Source organism: Myodes glareolus, chromosome 2, assembly GCF_982192425.1.
Source record: "Myodes glareolus chromosome 2, mMyoGla1.1, whole genome shotgun sequence".
NCBI classification, from domain to species: Eukaryota; Metazoa; Chordata; class Mammalia; order Rodentia; family Cricetidae; genus Myodes; species Myodes glareolus.
In genome coordinates, this window is record NC_142027.1 from 96,824,682 (window position 1) to 96,839,033 (window position 14,352).

The 14,352-nt window shown below is 44.7% G+C and overlaps 1 protein-coding gene across 2 annotated transcripts in view; it reads left to right on the top strand.

The window, feature by feature from the left end:
• Window positions 1-13,462, top strand: part of Crkl (CRK like proto-oncogene, adaptor protein) — a 42,912-nt gene extending 29,450 nt beyond the window's left edge. Inside the window, exon 3 of one of the 2 annotated variants that reach the window (XM_085684507.2) lies at window positions 7,919-7,999. In XM_085684507.2, coding sequence (XP_085540633.1) covers window positions 7,919-7,984 — 66 coding nt within the window. In that variant the 3' untranslated portion in view covers window positions 7,985-7,999. Of the gene's footprint in view, window positions 1-7,918; window positions 8,000-9,674 lie in introns of those variants that run through there. The other variant, XM_048452377.3, reaches the window with a different exon arrangement.
• The last annotated feature ends 890 nt before the right edge of the window (window positions 13,463-14,352 follow it).

The window sequence follows — 14,352 nt, forward strand, 5'->3', positions numbered from 1 at the left end:
ATAAGTAGACCCTATTTTAGAAAGTGACAGGAGGCTGAGCAATGGTGGTGCACACCTTTAATCCCAGCACTTGGGAGGCAGAGGCAGGTGGATCTCTGCGAGTTTGAGGCCAACCTGTTCTACAGAGCGAGTTCCAGGACAACCAAGGCTACATTGAGAAACCCTGCCTTGACCCCTCCCCACCTCCACCCCTCCCGAGAAAAAAAGAAAAGAGTGTCAGGAGAACCATTCCTATTTGATATATTATCTGTCCCCTTCATGTGTTTATGTAGATTCATGCTTTGTTTTGTTTTGTTTTGGAGACGGGTCCTTCTCCTGTTGCCCAGTCTGGTCTTGAAATCCTGGGTTTGGTCTGGAGAGATGGCTCAGTGGTTAAGACCTTCCAGAGGACTCGGGTTCAATTACCAGCAGCCCCATGGTAGCTCACAACTGTCTGTTACTCTAGGAGATCTGACTCCCTCACATAGACAAACATGCAAGCAAAACACCAATGCATATAAAATAAGAAAGAAATTAAAAAGAAAATCCTACATTCAAGTCATCCCCTGTCTTTAACCTCCTAAATCGTTAGGACTACAGATGCATGCACACCACACCCAGTTCCAGGGGCTGGACATGTGTATGGCCCTACATCCAGCACCTTAATTATGGTCCTGTTTCTGGCTAAGAAAGATTGGTATGTTTTGTTTTGTTAATGTAGGACCTCTATGACCTTGAACTTGCTGTCCAGCTGAGGATGATCCTGAACTTCTGATCCTCCTGTTTCCACTTCCCAAGTGCTGGGGTTACAGTCATGGACTTTTTTTTTGTCTTAGTTGGGGTTTCTGTTGCTAAGATTTAACACCATGATGAAAAGCAATGTGGGTTGGCTGGTTGTTTCAGTTATAAGTCACTGTTGTCACTGTTGATGTGTTAGCAGTCAGGGCAGGAACTCAAGGGAGGAACCTGGAGGTACAAGAGCCGATTCAAAGACCATGGGAGAGTACTGCTTACCTGCTTGCTCCACATAGCTTGCTTAACCTACTTTTACAAAATTCAGGACCACTAGCCCAGGCCTAATAGCACGACCACAATGGACTGGGCCTTCCCATATCAATTACTAATTAAGAAAATGCCAATCCCAGCACTCGGGAGGCAGAGGCAGGTGGATCTCTGTGAGTTCCAGGCCAACCTGGTCTATAAGAGCTAGTTCCAAGACAGGCTCCAAAGCCACAGAGAAACCCTGTCTCAAAAAGAGGGAAAAAAAAGAGAGGGAGGGAGGGAGGGAGGGAGGAAGGAAGGAAGGAAGAAAAAGAAAGAAAGAAAGAAAGAAAGAAAGAAAGAAAGAAAGAAAGAAAGCAAGCAAGCAAGCAAGCAAGCAAGCCGGGTAGTGGTGGCGCACGCCTTTAATCCCAGCACTCGGGAGGCAGAGGCAGGCAGATCCTTGCCTGGGCTACAAGAGCTAGTTCCAGGACAGGCTCTAAAGCTACAGAGAAACCCTGTCTCAAAAAACCAAAAGAGAGAGAGAGAGAGAGAGAAAGAATGAATATTTCTTAGGGGCTGAAGAGATGGCTCAGTGGTTAAGAAGTCCTGGCTGCTCTTCCAAAGGTCCTGAGTCCAATTCCCGGAAACTACATGGTGGCTCACAACCATCTGTAATGAGATCTGTCGCCCTCTTCTGGCAAGCAGGCATACATGGAGGCAGAATGTTGTATACATAATAAATAAATAAATCTTTAAAAAAGAAAAAAGAAAATGTCCAATCTTCTGGAGACGTTTTCTTAATTGAGACTCCTTTTTCTCTGATGGCTCTAGCTTTTGTCAAGTCAATAAAAACTAGCCAGCACTAGTTTTTACTAGTTTGTACTAGGTATGTGTGTGTGGTACTAGGAACCAAAGCCCGGGTGTTGTGCATGTTAAGCAAACATCTACACCGTCCCCTCACCCAAGAGATTTCAGAAAGAAACATTTAGATCTTTTTACTAAAGGCTGCTGTGTGACTTCTCCCCTGGTGTCTTTTGTTTGCTAATCTTTCCTGGCATTTTGTTCAGGTTTGGTTTCATGCTCACCTATAGAATTTACCATCTTCCCTATTTGATGCAAACCAAATGACTTGGCCTTACTTCAGTAGACCATTGTCTTCTGGTGTCACAGAGAGTGTTCTCTGTGACAGAACAGTCTTGGACTCTTACTCTGCTTGCCAAGTACTTACGTCATCAATCTGTTCTTACTAGCTCACGATTACCTTTCATCTTTGATGCCTGTTCTTTTTAAAAATTTTTACTTGTTTATGTGTATTTGTGCCTTTATGTATGTGTGTGTACCACATGTGTCCATGGTACCTGAGGATGCCAGAAGGTGTCAGATCTGGAACTAGAGTTACAGATGGTTGTGAACTGCCAAGTGAATGCTGAGAATCGAACCTGGCTCCTCTGGAACAGCAGCCGGAATGATCCATGTCTCCAGCTCACATTTTTTTTATTACCATTTTATTTATTTTTGAGACAGGATCTCATGTAGCTCAGCTGGCCTTGAATTCATTGTATAAACCTGGTGTAAACCTTGATCCTTCTGCCTCTACCTACCACATGATGAGATTATAGGCATCCACTGACATTCTAGGTTTATCGGGGTCTTTTTATGATGCTCAGTGATCTTTGAGCTCACTAATATCCTTAAGACAAAGTAAAAATTGCTCCTTATTCCCACTGGAGGTCTTAAATTATTATATTGGAATTTCTTCTTGAATTCCCTTTGCGACCACCCCCTTAAAGATTTAATTATTTGATTGTATTTGTATATGCTTGAGTGTGTGTTTTTGAACCATTTAAGTGTGTAGGTGTCTTCAGAAGCCAGAAAAGAGTGTCAGGTCCCCTAGAGGTGGAGTTCCAGGCAGTTGTGAGCTGCCCCATGATGTGAACTGAACTCAGTCCTCTAAAGAGCAGCACATGCTCTTCAGAGCATGGTTGCTGAGCCATTTCTACAACCCCTTTCTTTGGTTTATTTTGAACCTCTACTATTTGGGTTCTATCTCTCCTCTGAGTCTTTTGAATTAACTTTCTCAAAACCTATTGTGCAAGTTCCCTTCAATGCCTGGCTGGGATTCTCAGATTTCTATTTTGTTAGTTGGTTTTCTTTCATTGGTTAGAATTAAATTCACATTAACAGTGCCCTAGCATTGTTTTGTTTGTTTTAGACAGGATATTGTTACCTATCTAGGAAACCCTGAATTCACTAAGCATGTTTTTGTGTGCCCCTCCTTACCTTTGAGAGTGTTCTCCTGCTTCACAGCACTGTGTGTAGTACATCGTGTGTAGCTTACAACAACAGTTTCTTTAATGTTTTTGCTTGCTGAGATGAAGCTGTATGCCAAGCATAATGAAGTTTTAGTGTCTTAGAATAATCTCAGTGTCCCACAAAGGAACACACACAAAGCAAAAGCAGCTCAGCAAGGCAATTCTTTTTGAGTATAGTGTGGGCTAGAATCCAACCCAGGCTAGCAAGCAGGACAGGACGTTCACTTGAGTCTTGGGGGGAGGGGGGGCGTGTCTGCATTTGCATCCGTGATCCCCCCTCTTCCGTTTCTTCAAGACAGGGTTTCTCTGTGTAACAGCCCTGGCTGTCCTGGAACTCACTTTGTAGACCAGGCTGGCCTTGATTTCACAGAGATCCCTCTGTCTCCCGAGTGCTGGGATTAAAGGCATGTACCACCACTGCCCAGTTAGGATGTGAGGGCAATCTGACAGTGAAATCTGTCACCAGGATTGATCTGGCTGGCTAGGCAGGTGTCTCCTTCCTCCTTCACTGCTCCATGTGTGTCCCTTCAAAGCTGCAGGCTTGGTTGACCCCCACTGAATAAAGGAGGACCCGTCTTGGGTCAAGGGTATATGAGTAGCTGCACTCCCCTGCTAGAACCTCCAAACAAGCATTTACTTGGTTTTTATGTTAACGCATATGGTAACTTTTTCCCCCATTGGCTGGGGTCTGTCACAGTCCTTTGCCATTGGCTAGTTTAAAAAGAACCAGCGCAGAGGAGAGGGGGAAGGAAACAGCTACTACTGGACAAGTTCTGGGAGGAGGGCAGTTACCAGATGAGGGAAAGTTTGAGATTAAAAGAAGTGCATATGAATTTTACAAGATGGGTGAAGATTATTGGCCCTTGGCGGCAAACTATCTGATGAAAGAAAACCATTTCTCACAGTAGCACAGGTTATATTTTTCAGTCTCAGAGATCATCATGAATTCCAATGGTGAGTGACCTGTAGTTTATATCCATGTTTATTGGTCCTCCATCATGTTTGTCATGAAGCATTTGACTCAGCCCTGGAGGTCCATACGAGGTCACAGCTTCCTAATAACATCTCTGTCACATTCCAGTACAGGAAGCTTTTCCCCTAAGACAGTACCCATAGGCTAGTGTCACCTTCTGAAGAGCCTCAGATGTGTGGGTACTGTGGCGGTGTGTGAATGTCCAGGGCCTGTGGAGTCACCTTTGGGTTTTCCATGAGGACTGACCAGACTCTTACTTGTTTTTGAAGTAGGACTTGCTGTGTTGCCCAGACTCGCTTTGAGCCCTAGTATAATAGCTTCTGTTGTGAATATTTTATCAGTTCTTGCAACTCTGTTTTAGAAATTTTGCCAGGTGGTGGTGGTGCATGCCTTTAAGCCCAGCACTTGGGAGACAAAGACAGGTGAATCTTTGTGAGCTCAAGGCCAGCCTGGTCTACAGAGTGAGTTCTAGGACAACCAGGACGGTTTCTTCACTGCCAAAGATGCTTTTTTGCCATAATTACAACACCGTGTCAAAAACAGGAATGTAACCCTGGATATTGGTACATACCTGTAGTCACTATCTACTAGAGGCTGAAGCAAGAGAATTAAAGGTTCAAGGCTAGCCTGGGTTACACGGTAAATTCCAGGTCACTCTGGGCTATATAAATATTGTGATACCTGGCTGCCAAAAGAATAAATGTGTCTGTCAATACAGGCTTTTGCCCTGGAGCCCAGAATGGTCTTAAGATAAGCAGTCTGCCTGCATTAACCTCTCAGATGCTAGAATTTTAGGGGTGGATCATCATACTATAACTCCTAGAAGATGTCATTATGAAATCCTTCAGATGCTAAAGCCAGGGAATAGTGCAGTGGGGAAAGTGCTTATCTCTTTTATTACATGTATTGATGTGTGTGCCTAAGAACAACTTCTACCAAGTGGGTCCTGGGGATGGGACTCAACTGTCAGGCAAGTGCCCTTACCTGCTGAGCCATCTTGCTACCCCAGGTTCTCAACCCTGATTAGCCTGGAATTCACAGATACCTGCCTGCTCTGCTTCTCACATTTTTGATAATTTTTTTTCTATTAGCAAATCATTGTCATTGACTTATAGATCAGAATGAACTGTTTTTCAGAGAATTTTGTTTGCCTGGGGAGAAGCACTTGCCACACTAGCATGAGGACTTGGGTTTGTTCCTCAGAGCCCTTGTGAACAGCCAGGAATGGTGCACACATTTGTAACCACACTGCTAGGGAGAAGGAAATACTTAACTACCTGGAGTTCACTTACCAGCTAGCCTACCTAATTGGTAACCCTAGGTCCCAGTGAGAGAAATACTATTCCCAAAATCAGAGTAGATGGCTACTGAAGAATGACACCCAAGATTGGCCTTAGGCTCCATGCATGTGTGTGTGTGTGTGTGTGTGTGTATCACACATGCACAGAGACTTATATGCCAAAAGGAGGAGGTGTTTTTCTTAGTGTGTAAATAAGATGAGAATACTCTGAAATTAATTTGGTAACTTTTAGTCTTACAGGTAATACATAGCAGAGCCCTGACACTTTCTTTTAAGGGCAGTCTCACATTCACTGAGCTCAGGCTGACATCAGACTCGGCTGTCCTACTGCTGTGGCCTCCTGTGTCCTGGGGTAGCGCATGTAGACCACCACACCTAGCTTTATTGTGGTGGTTGTTGTTGTTTTGTGCTGTGTGTGTATGTGTGTGCATGAGAAGTAGGCACATATGTGTACATACGGCAGTCGGGACACCTTTGCTGTAGAGTCAGTTCTCTCCTCCCACCTTTTCTTGGCTTCTGAAGATGGAATTCAGGTCCCCAGGCTTGCACAGCCAGTACCTAACCCTCCAAGTCATCTTACTCATGGCTTCGAGATTTTTCTTGATGACCATATTTTCATTTACATGCTATTTGTATTGTCTGTGGAGTAATATCTATCAAATCTTTGTGGTTAAGAGTGAGTAGTGCTTTTGTAGAGGACTCCATGTCAGGTGCTTGTCTGGTCCAGGGGGATCTGACACCCCTGGGCTCCTTAGGCACCCATGGTCACAGACTCATACCCACACACACACATATACACAATTAAAACAATCAAAATAAATATTAGTAACAGTAAAGAGTAATGTGTCTGTAGCTCTGTGGTAGAGTGCTTGCTTGGCATGGCAGAAGGCACCATTTCTAGTCACAGGAAGGACTAGGTCAGGTGCTGCTCCCAGACTCTCTGTCTAGCCTTTTCTGACTGTCTCCATAGGTCCATCTTCCTCAGCAGCAGCAGGGTTTGTTTTCATTCTGTGTTATTGACTCAGTACTTTATGTATGTAATGTGTATAACTGTTGTTATATTATTATCCAACATAGTCAGCAAGCGTTGATCACGCTGGGACTGCTGAATGTTGACTGTCTAACCGCAACAAAGATAGGGAAGTTGCATAAGAATAAGGAACTGCCTTAAACTGATTGTAGAGTCTTGGCAGAAAGGGAATGTTTTTCAGTGTCTTGCACCCACTATTCTTGTTTTCCTGTTATCTTTAACCTGCTGTACCCATTAGAATTATTTATTAGACACTGTTTTCAGGTCTTCTTCATCTATCACTCTGTTTTTGAGACAGGACTTGAAAAAAGGGACTTTGAACTCCCTTTGTAGCCAAGACTGACCTTGATTTCCTGATCCTCATTTCTTCACCTTCCAATGCAGGTTTATAGACACACACATCACACGTCATGTAACTCTGTGTGTAATCTTTCTTTCTTTCTTCCTTTCTTTCTTTCTTTTTTCTTTTTTTATATCTGCCATTCTGAAATGCCATTTTTCTTGTATATGGTCTCCTCCCCTGTCCTTTTTGGTATGGAGACTCAAACACTGTGACCTAGGTGTGCTAAGCAAGTGTTGTACCAGCAAACTATATACTCCTACATCTGGTTCCCTTTTGCCAGTTTTAATAGGACTCCTGTTACTCACAAAGTTGAAAAATACTAGTTAAGGGCCAGCCACGAGGCTCAGAGAGTAAAGGTGCTTGCTGCCCAGCCTGGGGGCCTGAGTTATCCCTAGGACCCTCTTGGTGGAAAGAGCTGACCCTTGAAAACTGCCCTTTACACAGTGAGCCCTCCACACACTGATACATGCAAACAATACGCACAAATATATACATGTAATAAACATTTTAAAAATCTATGGTTATGATTGTTTAGCCTGCATGTAAATCTGTGCACTACTTGCTTGTCTGGTGCCAAAAGTAGGCATTGTATCCCCTTGGAAGTAAAGTTACAGACAGTTGGGAGCTGCTGTGTGGGTCCTGGGGATTGAACCTGGGTCCTCTGGAAAGGCAGCAAGTTTTTATTTTGAGACCCTATCTTTATAGAAAATTATAATGGGCAGAAGAAATTGGGAATGGCATGGACAACATGAAGTCTTGGTACACATGCAGTCTTGCACCAGCTCAGCTTTTAGTTGGTTTCTAACTTTATTTTGTTGCAAGTGATGATATAGATCTTTTTTTTAAAAAAAACAAAAAAGAACAAAAGTAGATTGTCAGAACAGTGAAGGTTAGTATGTCAGTGGTAGCACACCTTTGAATATACTTTTTGTGATACTTATATAAATATAAATTTATTTTAAGACTTATTTATTTATGTGTGTATGTCCACCTGCAGGCCAGAAGAGGGCACCAGATCTCATTACAGATGGTTGTGAGCCACCATGTGGTTGCTGGGAATTGAACTCAGGACCTATGGAAGTGCAGTGAGTGCTTTTAACCACTGAACCATCTCTCCAGCCCCTAAATACAATTTTAAAAATCCTGATCAGACACTTGTTGGGCCCTGAAAGTACTTCCTCAGAGCTCTCTGACTCTCCAAAATGCTTTGAAATTTTCTTTTGTTTTATTTATTTACTTACTTGCCCATCCATCGATCCACCCATCTATCATCCATCCATCTATCTGTCTGTCTGTCTGTCTGTCTATCATTTTTCAAGCTATTCTCTATGTAGACCAGGCTGACCTCTAACTCAGAGATCTATCTGCCTCTGCCTCCCTAGCACTGGGATTAAACGCGTGAGTCACCATGCCTGACAAAGACCTCTTTCAGAATAAAATTCCCGGCTTTTCCTAGATGAGCAAGCTAATCTCTGGGTGCCTGTCCTGCACCTACATTTCTGTCTGTCTTTAATCACATTTGTTTATTTATTTGTGTGTGTGTGTGTGTGTGTGTGTGTGTGTGTGTGTGTGTGTGTGTGTGTAGGCAAGCATCATGTGGCAGGGTGGAGTCAGTTTTCTCCTTGTATCATGTGAGTTCTGGAATTGTACTCATGTTGTCAGGCTTGGTGCCTTTGACCGCGGAGCCACCTCTGGCTATTTCAGAAGCTCAGAGCTAAGCCTCCTGACTGAGCTCAGCACTTGGGACTGGACGGCAGACCAGCCTGAGTTATGTATGTAGTAAGACCCTGTCCTCCACCCAGTCCCCTTCCCACTGGAACTGTCCCATAGAAGGTCAGGGAACAGCTCAGGGTAGACTCATGGATGCTTAGGTACCGTGGTGAGTGAGGTGATGTTGCTGATGAGGTGAGCAGATTCCCTCCCTTCTTCCTTTCTTTACCTTTCTTTCCCTTCCCTCATACACATTTTTTTTGTCATTGTGTTTTGTGTATGAGGAGGTCAGAGATCAGCATCAGGTGTTGTTCTTATGTACTCTCCAGACAGGGTTTCTAGGTTATCCTGGAACTCACCGAGTAGGCTAGACTGCCAGGGATTCACCTTTCTCTGCCCCAGCAGCTCTGGTTACAGACCCATGCACCATGTCCTGGAGATGAAACTCAGGGTTAAGACTTGCATGGCAGGTTCCTTAGGGCCTTTGCCCACTAACACATCTCACCAGCCCTGGTGTGTTTGCTGTGGTGCTGGTGGTCTCCTAGTATAAAATGCCTCATTGATGTGTGTTATCCTTGTTGGGGGCCATGCTGATTGTCTCTGTATCGTTCCAGTCTTTAATAAGTACACTGTCAAAGCAATACGGTTTCAGTTTTTTGAGACAATATCTGTGCATCCAGGCTGGTCTGGCCTTTGCCTTCTGTGTGCTGGGACTATGGGCACCAGGCATGGCTACTTTCTATCCTTCTATGCAACTTAACATATCCATGTATGTTCATTTATTAGTGACCACATAAATGTGTGACCATTTATTAATAGTGGTTTCTTTGTGCTCAGAAGATGCTTCACGAATGCTTGCCACCTGAGAGGTGTCCTGGGTATGCTGGTGGTATCTTGTGTCTCTGTAGTACTTAATTTTCAGGTCCAAACACTGACGAGGAGAGGTTAGTCTTAGTCTTTGGATAGATAGTATTTGTGATTTAACGTAAACTGTCTTTCTTGTTTGCACAATGATGCTAATATTGTCTTTTCTATTCCTCCAGGTTGGTGACATTGTGAAAGTCACAAGGATGAATATAAATGGCCAATGGGAAGGCGAGGTGAATGGGCGCAAAGGGCTTTTCCCTTTCACGCATGTTAAAATCTTTGACCCTCAAAACCCAGATGACAACGAGTGATCGCTGTCGCCCTCCCTGCTGCTGCCTTGTCCTGCCTGTCATAGTCTCCTTTGAAGTGGGAAGCACTCTCCCATGCAAGTCACAGCGAGCTGCTGGGCCGCTCCCCACACATTGGTGGTCTCCTGCACATTTGGAATGCCTCCAGCGGCTGCCTCTTGGCATTTGTATCATAGTCATGCTGTCAAAGAGTAGCTGATTTTAGAGTTCTTCTGGATTATAAACTGGAAATACTGGCGGAAGCACACAAGTCGAGAGAATTGAACACAGAAAGGGTCTTCCTTCTCATCGCTGCCTTGTTTATACTTGAGGCTGACTGTTGTGCTCGCCATAGAAAGCGTGAGCCTGCTGATGGTCCACTCAGAGGGTTAGCCTCGGCAAGCTCTTGCTGTTGCTGGGCTGTAGAACAGTGGCTATGCCATCAACTTGTTTTTCTTTAAACAACAGAGGAAGTGAACTCCAGACAGTTCTGTCCAAACTCCTGAAATTTGGCTTGTCTCCACTTTCTTTTGTTTAGCTTTGGTTTTGGAAGACTAATTCATTAGAGTTGTGTGCTCTGAACAGATTTTTAAATAGTAGGTTGGATTTTTGTGATAGTTTAAGGAACGGTGCGTGTCCCTGAGCTTCCAAACTGAAGCTGCTGTATGTAACTAAAAGAAAATGAAGACACCCTGAAGTAGAGGCCTTTCTTTTGTTACCTTGTGTACCGCGTGGCAAATAATGCACAGCAGCAGCCATGGTGTGCCGTGCTGTGTGCAGCCGGGAAGCACCAGGGTGAGCCACTGGTGATCTGTGGAGACTGTTGCTGTCACAGTTGCCATTGACAGGAGCAGAAAGAGTGGAGCACTTGGTCAGTTCTTTCTAGCTTTTCAATGAGTACACCCCTTTATTAGAACTAAAGTTAAGTTTATAGAATTAGTGGATTCACCACAAAGTCCTGTCGGCCGGCCCCTCCTGTGCAGGCTGCATAAAAGTGGTGGTGCTGTCTGTCCTGGTTCCATAGCCTAAGTGGAACAGAGCACAGTGCTCCTGAGCAAAGAAAATGCAGGCTCTGGAACCCCTAACCCATATACCATGAGCCAACATGCAAACCAGCTGATACAAATGTGTATCTGACCACTCATCCACACAAAGCAACCCTGAGTTCTAGAACCTTCCTAAAGTACACTCTGTTTCAGCTGGACCCTGATGAGGACACACCTCCACACACAACACCACAGCAGTTTCAGAAATGTAGCAGTGACTTAGTGAGTAGTTCCAGCATTTACAGAACAGCTAGCTGTAACTGTGATCCTGGTTCTGAGACTCTTAGGCTGTGAGAACTAAGGGAACATATTCTGGAGGCAAAACTAACACAGCCATTTGTCCACTATATTTATTCTCTTAAAGACTTTTTTTGTTTAATGTTGTGTATATTGGGCATGGTAGCACACACCTTTAATTCCAGCACTCGGGAAGGCCGAGGTAAGCAGGTCTCAGAGTTCAAGGCCAGCCTGCCTGCTCTGTGTAGTGTATTGTAATCTGGACAACCAGATGGACATAGAGAGACTGTTTCAGAGTCCCCCACCCCCAAAAAAAGTATATGGGCGTTTTGCCTGCATGTATGAATGTGCATCCAATAGGTGCAGTGCCTAAGGAGGCCAGAAGAAAGTGTTGGATCCTCTGAAACTGGAATCACTGTGTGGATGCTAAGAATTGAACCTGGGTCTTCTGTAAGAGCAGCAGCAAGTACTCTTAGCTGCCGAGCCATGTCTTGAGCCCCATCAGTTTCTCTTTAAATCAGTATCCCATCAGACTGATGAGTGCCATATTTTAGTGTTCATGTGACAAAATGGTTATTTGGAGTTTGGTGGTAGTATGTCTGCCTATCTGTGGCTTTCCTGAAAATGGTAGATGTCAACTCTTTTCCATCTCTGAAAGCTGCCGGTTTTTTAGCCAGATCTGTTGAGTGAGCCCCAAACTGCCTAGAACAATATTTGCCCTCTGGCTAGTGGCCAGCCTGAGGCCTTTTGATACCTGCACTGAGTACATGCCTTGTTCACAGAGGACACAACCTCCAAGGAATCGCACCCCATTACTGGGACTTGAGCCTCATGCCTTACACATGCTAGGTAAGCCCTCTACCACTGAGCTCTTCTTTAAATTTTGAGATGGGATTTCCATAAATTGCCCATGCTGGCTTCGAATTTTCCATTCCCAGCCTCAGCTGAAATTACAAACGTTTGAGTCACCACACCCAGCTCTTAAAGTCTTTTGAAACTACATTTAACTGAAGGGCTTGGGTGTCTTGATTATAGCAGCTTGCTCAGTGTAGGCAGCCATTTTTGAGAACAGGATTTCCCTTCTCAAGTCTGTTGATGAGCAAGACTCCATGTAGATTCAGGATCAAAATGCCCCGTAAACCTGGAGTTTGATTTATAAAATCAGCTAATTTGGCCCATGTTTCTATAGCTCCCTCAGGTCCAGAGCTGGACATAAGACTTAAGTTCAGAACTCAGGATATGTGCCAAAAGTAGTAATTTCCTGAATTAGAGGTTTGTCAGTTTATTAATCAGGAAAAATTTTCCTTTTCACACTGATAGAAAGTGGCATCTTCCTAGGTCCCACTCTCTGGGAAGACACGTAGCCTCAGAGGGGAGTGTGATCCAGGGGTGGCTTTCCTTCTGTGACTGTCATTGCATAGGCTGCTCTGCTGTGTTGGACTGGGATGACAACCCTCTCACTTTTGCTGTTGAATCTGAGAAGGGAATGACTAGGTTGCCAGGGCATAGACGGCTAGATCAAAGTCCTGTCACCTGGGCAGGACCTCCCTGCAGAAGGCATCCTTGGCACTTCTGCACTGCTTTGACGCCACCTGTTGAGGGTTAACAGGGTGCACGGCTTTGGTCACCCAGATTCAGAACCCTCTGTGCTCACCGGAAGAGACTCTGTGCCCTCCCTTGGAGTTGCACGTTCCTGGCACTGCGCCAGCCTTCCTCTACACCTGTTTACAGACAAGATGGGCCAGGATTGATGGCCACTGCTCTTGTAACTTTGGCTCAGAAGAATAATGAGCTTTTTTTTTTTTTAAGGGATGATGTGTTTTTGTTCTAGTGTTTATAATTTAATCTTTTAATATTATGTTCATTAACCTCTTAAAATGAGTGAATTCTTGATTGTTTTAACACAGTACCTAAGACTAATGCTTTCTGTGGCCTCCTCACCACAGGACCAGAGAACCACATCCCTGGTAACTGCTGTGAGTGTGGACACTGAGCTGCTTGTATATTCTAAAGGAGCAGGAGGACAGTTCTCTGAGACAGGAGGAACAGTGGCCTTGCTTCTAGACGGTCTTCACTGTGTGTTTTAAAATGACATAAAACTCTTTTGACATGTATAACTTAAAGATCATAAGTGTCAGGCAATAATATTTTCTGTGTAAGCTTTTAAAATTATTTTTTGGGGATTATAGCTTGTTTTATTTTGTGCTATAAAATTAACAGTATTAAATGACTTATATTCTTAGAATACAGTGAGTGTCTTTTCTTAACAGATTAGTGCCTTTTTATTTTTGTATTCCATTTTACGTTACTGGTCCCAGCATCAAAACCCTTGTTTCCATGGCCTGTTTGTACATTGTCTCAATAAAACTTGCACCAGCTGGCGGTGGCAGCAGCCTCGGCGTTTCAGTGTCTCCTCAGTCAGCCCCCACCAGCCTCTCCCGACGTGAAACTGGCGAAGCTCCTAGTAGTCACAGAAACTTGCTCATGCTTCTCCCGCTTCCCTCACCCCACAATGACAGCTTCTTAGTCTGGGAAATAACTGTTCTCTGGATACAGTGGGAGCTGTGGGAGAGCCACTCACTTGGACTCAGCCTTCCGAGCAGGGGTGCAGACAGCTGCATGTGGTGAACCAGTACAGGCTTTGCTCTGCTGAGTGGCCATTGAGCATGAGCTAAGCAGAGATGCTCGGTGGTCAGGGAAGGTGAGCCGTCCTGTCTGCTGCCATTCCTGTTTGGATGTGCACCTCCTTGTGAGCTTTGGGGGTCTCTAGGAGGGAACTTTGGTGTTGGTGGCTTACTTAAAAACCTCACAAATTGCTGGGTGGTGGTTGTGATGCACACCTTTTAGTCCCAGCTCTTCTGCCTCCCAATAGGCAGAGGCAGGTGAATCTCTGAGTTGGAGGCCAGCCTGGTCTACAGAGTTCCAGGGCAGGCAGAGAAACCCTGAAGCCTCACAAACTCTTTGGTAGTTATAGCTTAGGACTCCCCTGCTGTTACCCCAGGAAGCACATTGCATCTTTTATGTGCATTTTATTCTCACGCCTGTTTATGTGTGTATCAAGAAATCCAACCAACCTCTTAGACCTTGAATCCTCTTGCCTGCCAGTGCTGGCATTGTGGGCATGTGTAGGCACGCTCGTCTTCTGCGGATTAGAAGGTGGTGAGAAGCACTGCTTTGCAGGCCTGCGCCTGAGCTACCCAGACCTCCAGCATCTGGGAGGTTCAGACCTCAGCACTTTTATTCCCCCCACCCCGGTTCTGAGTAGTGGATACGAGTGCTGGAGG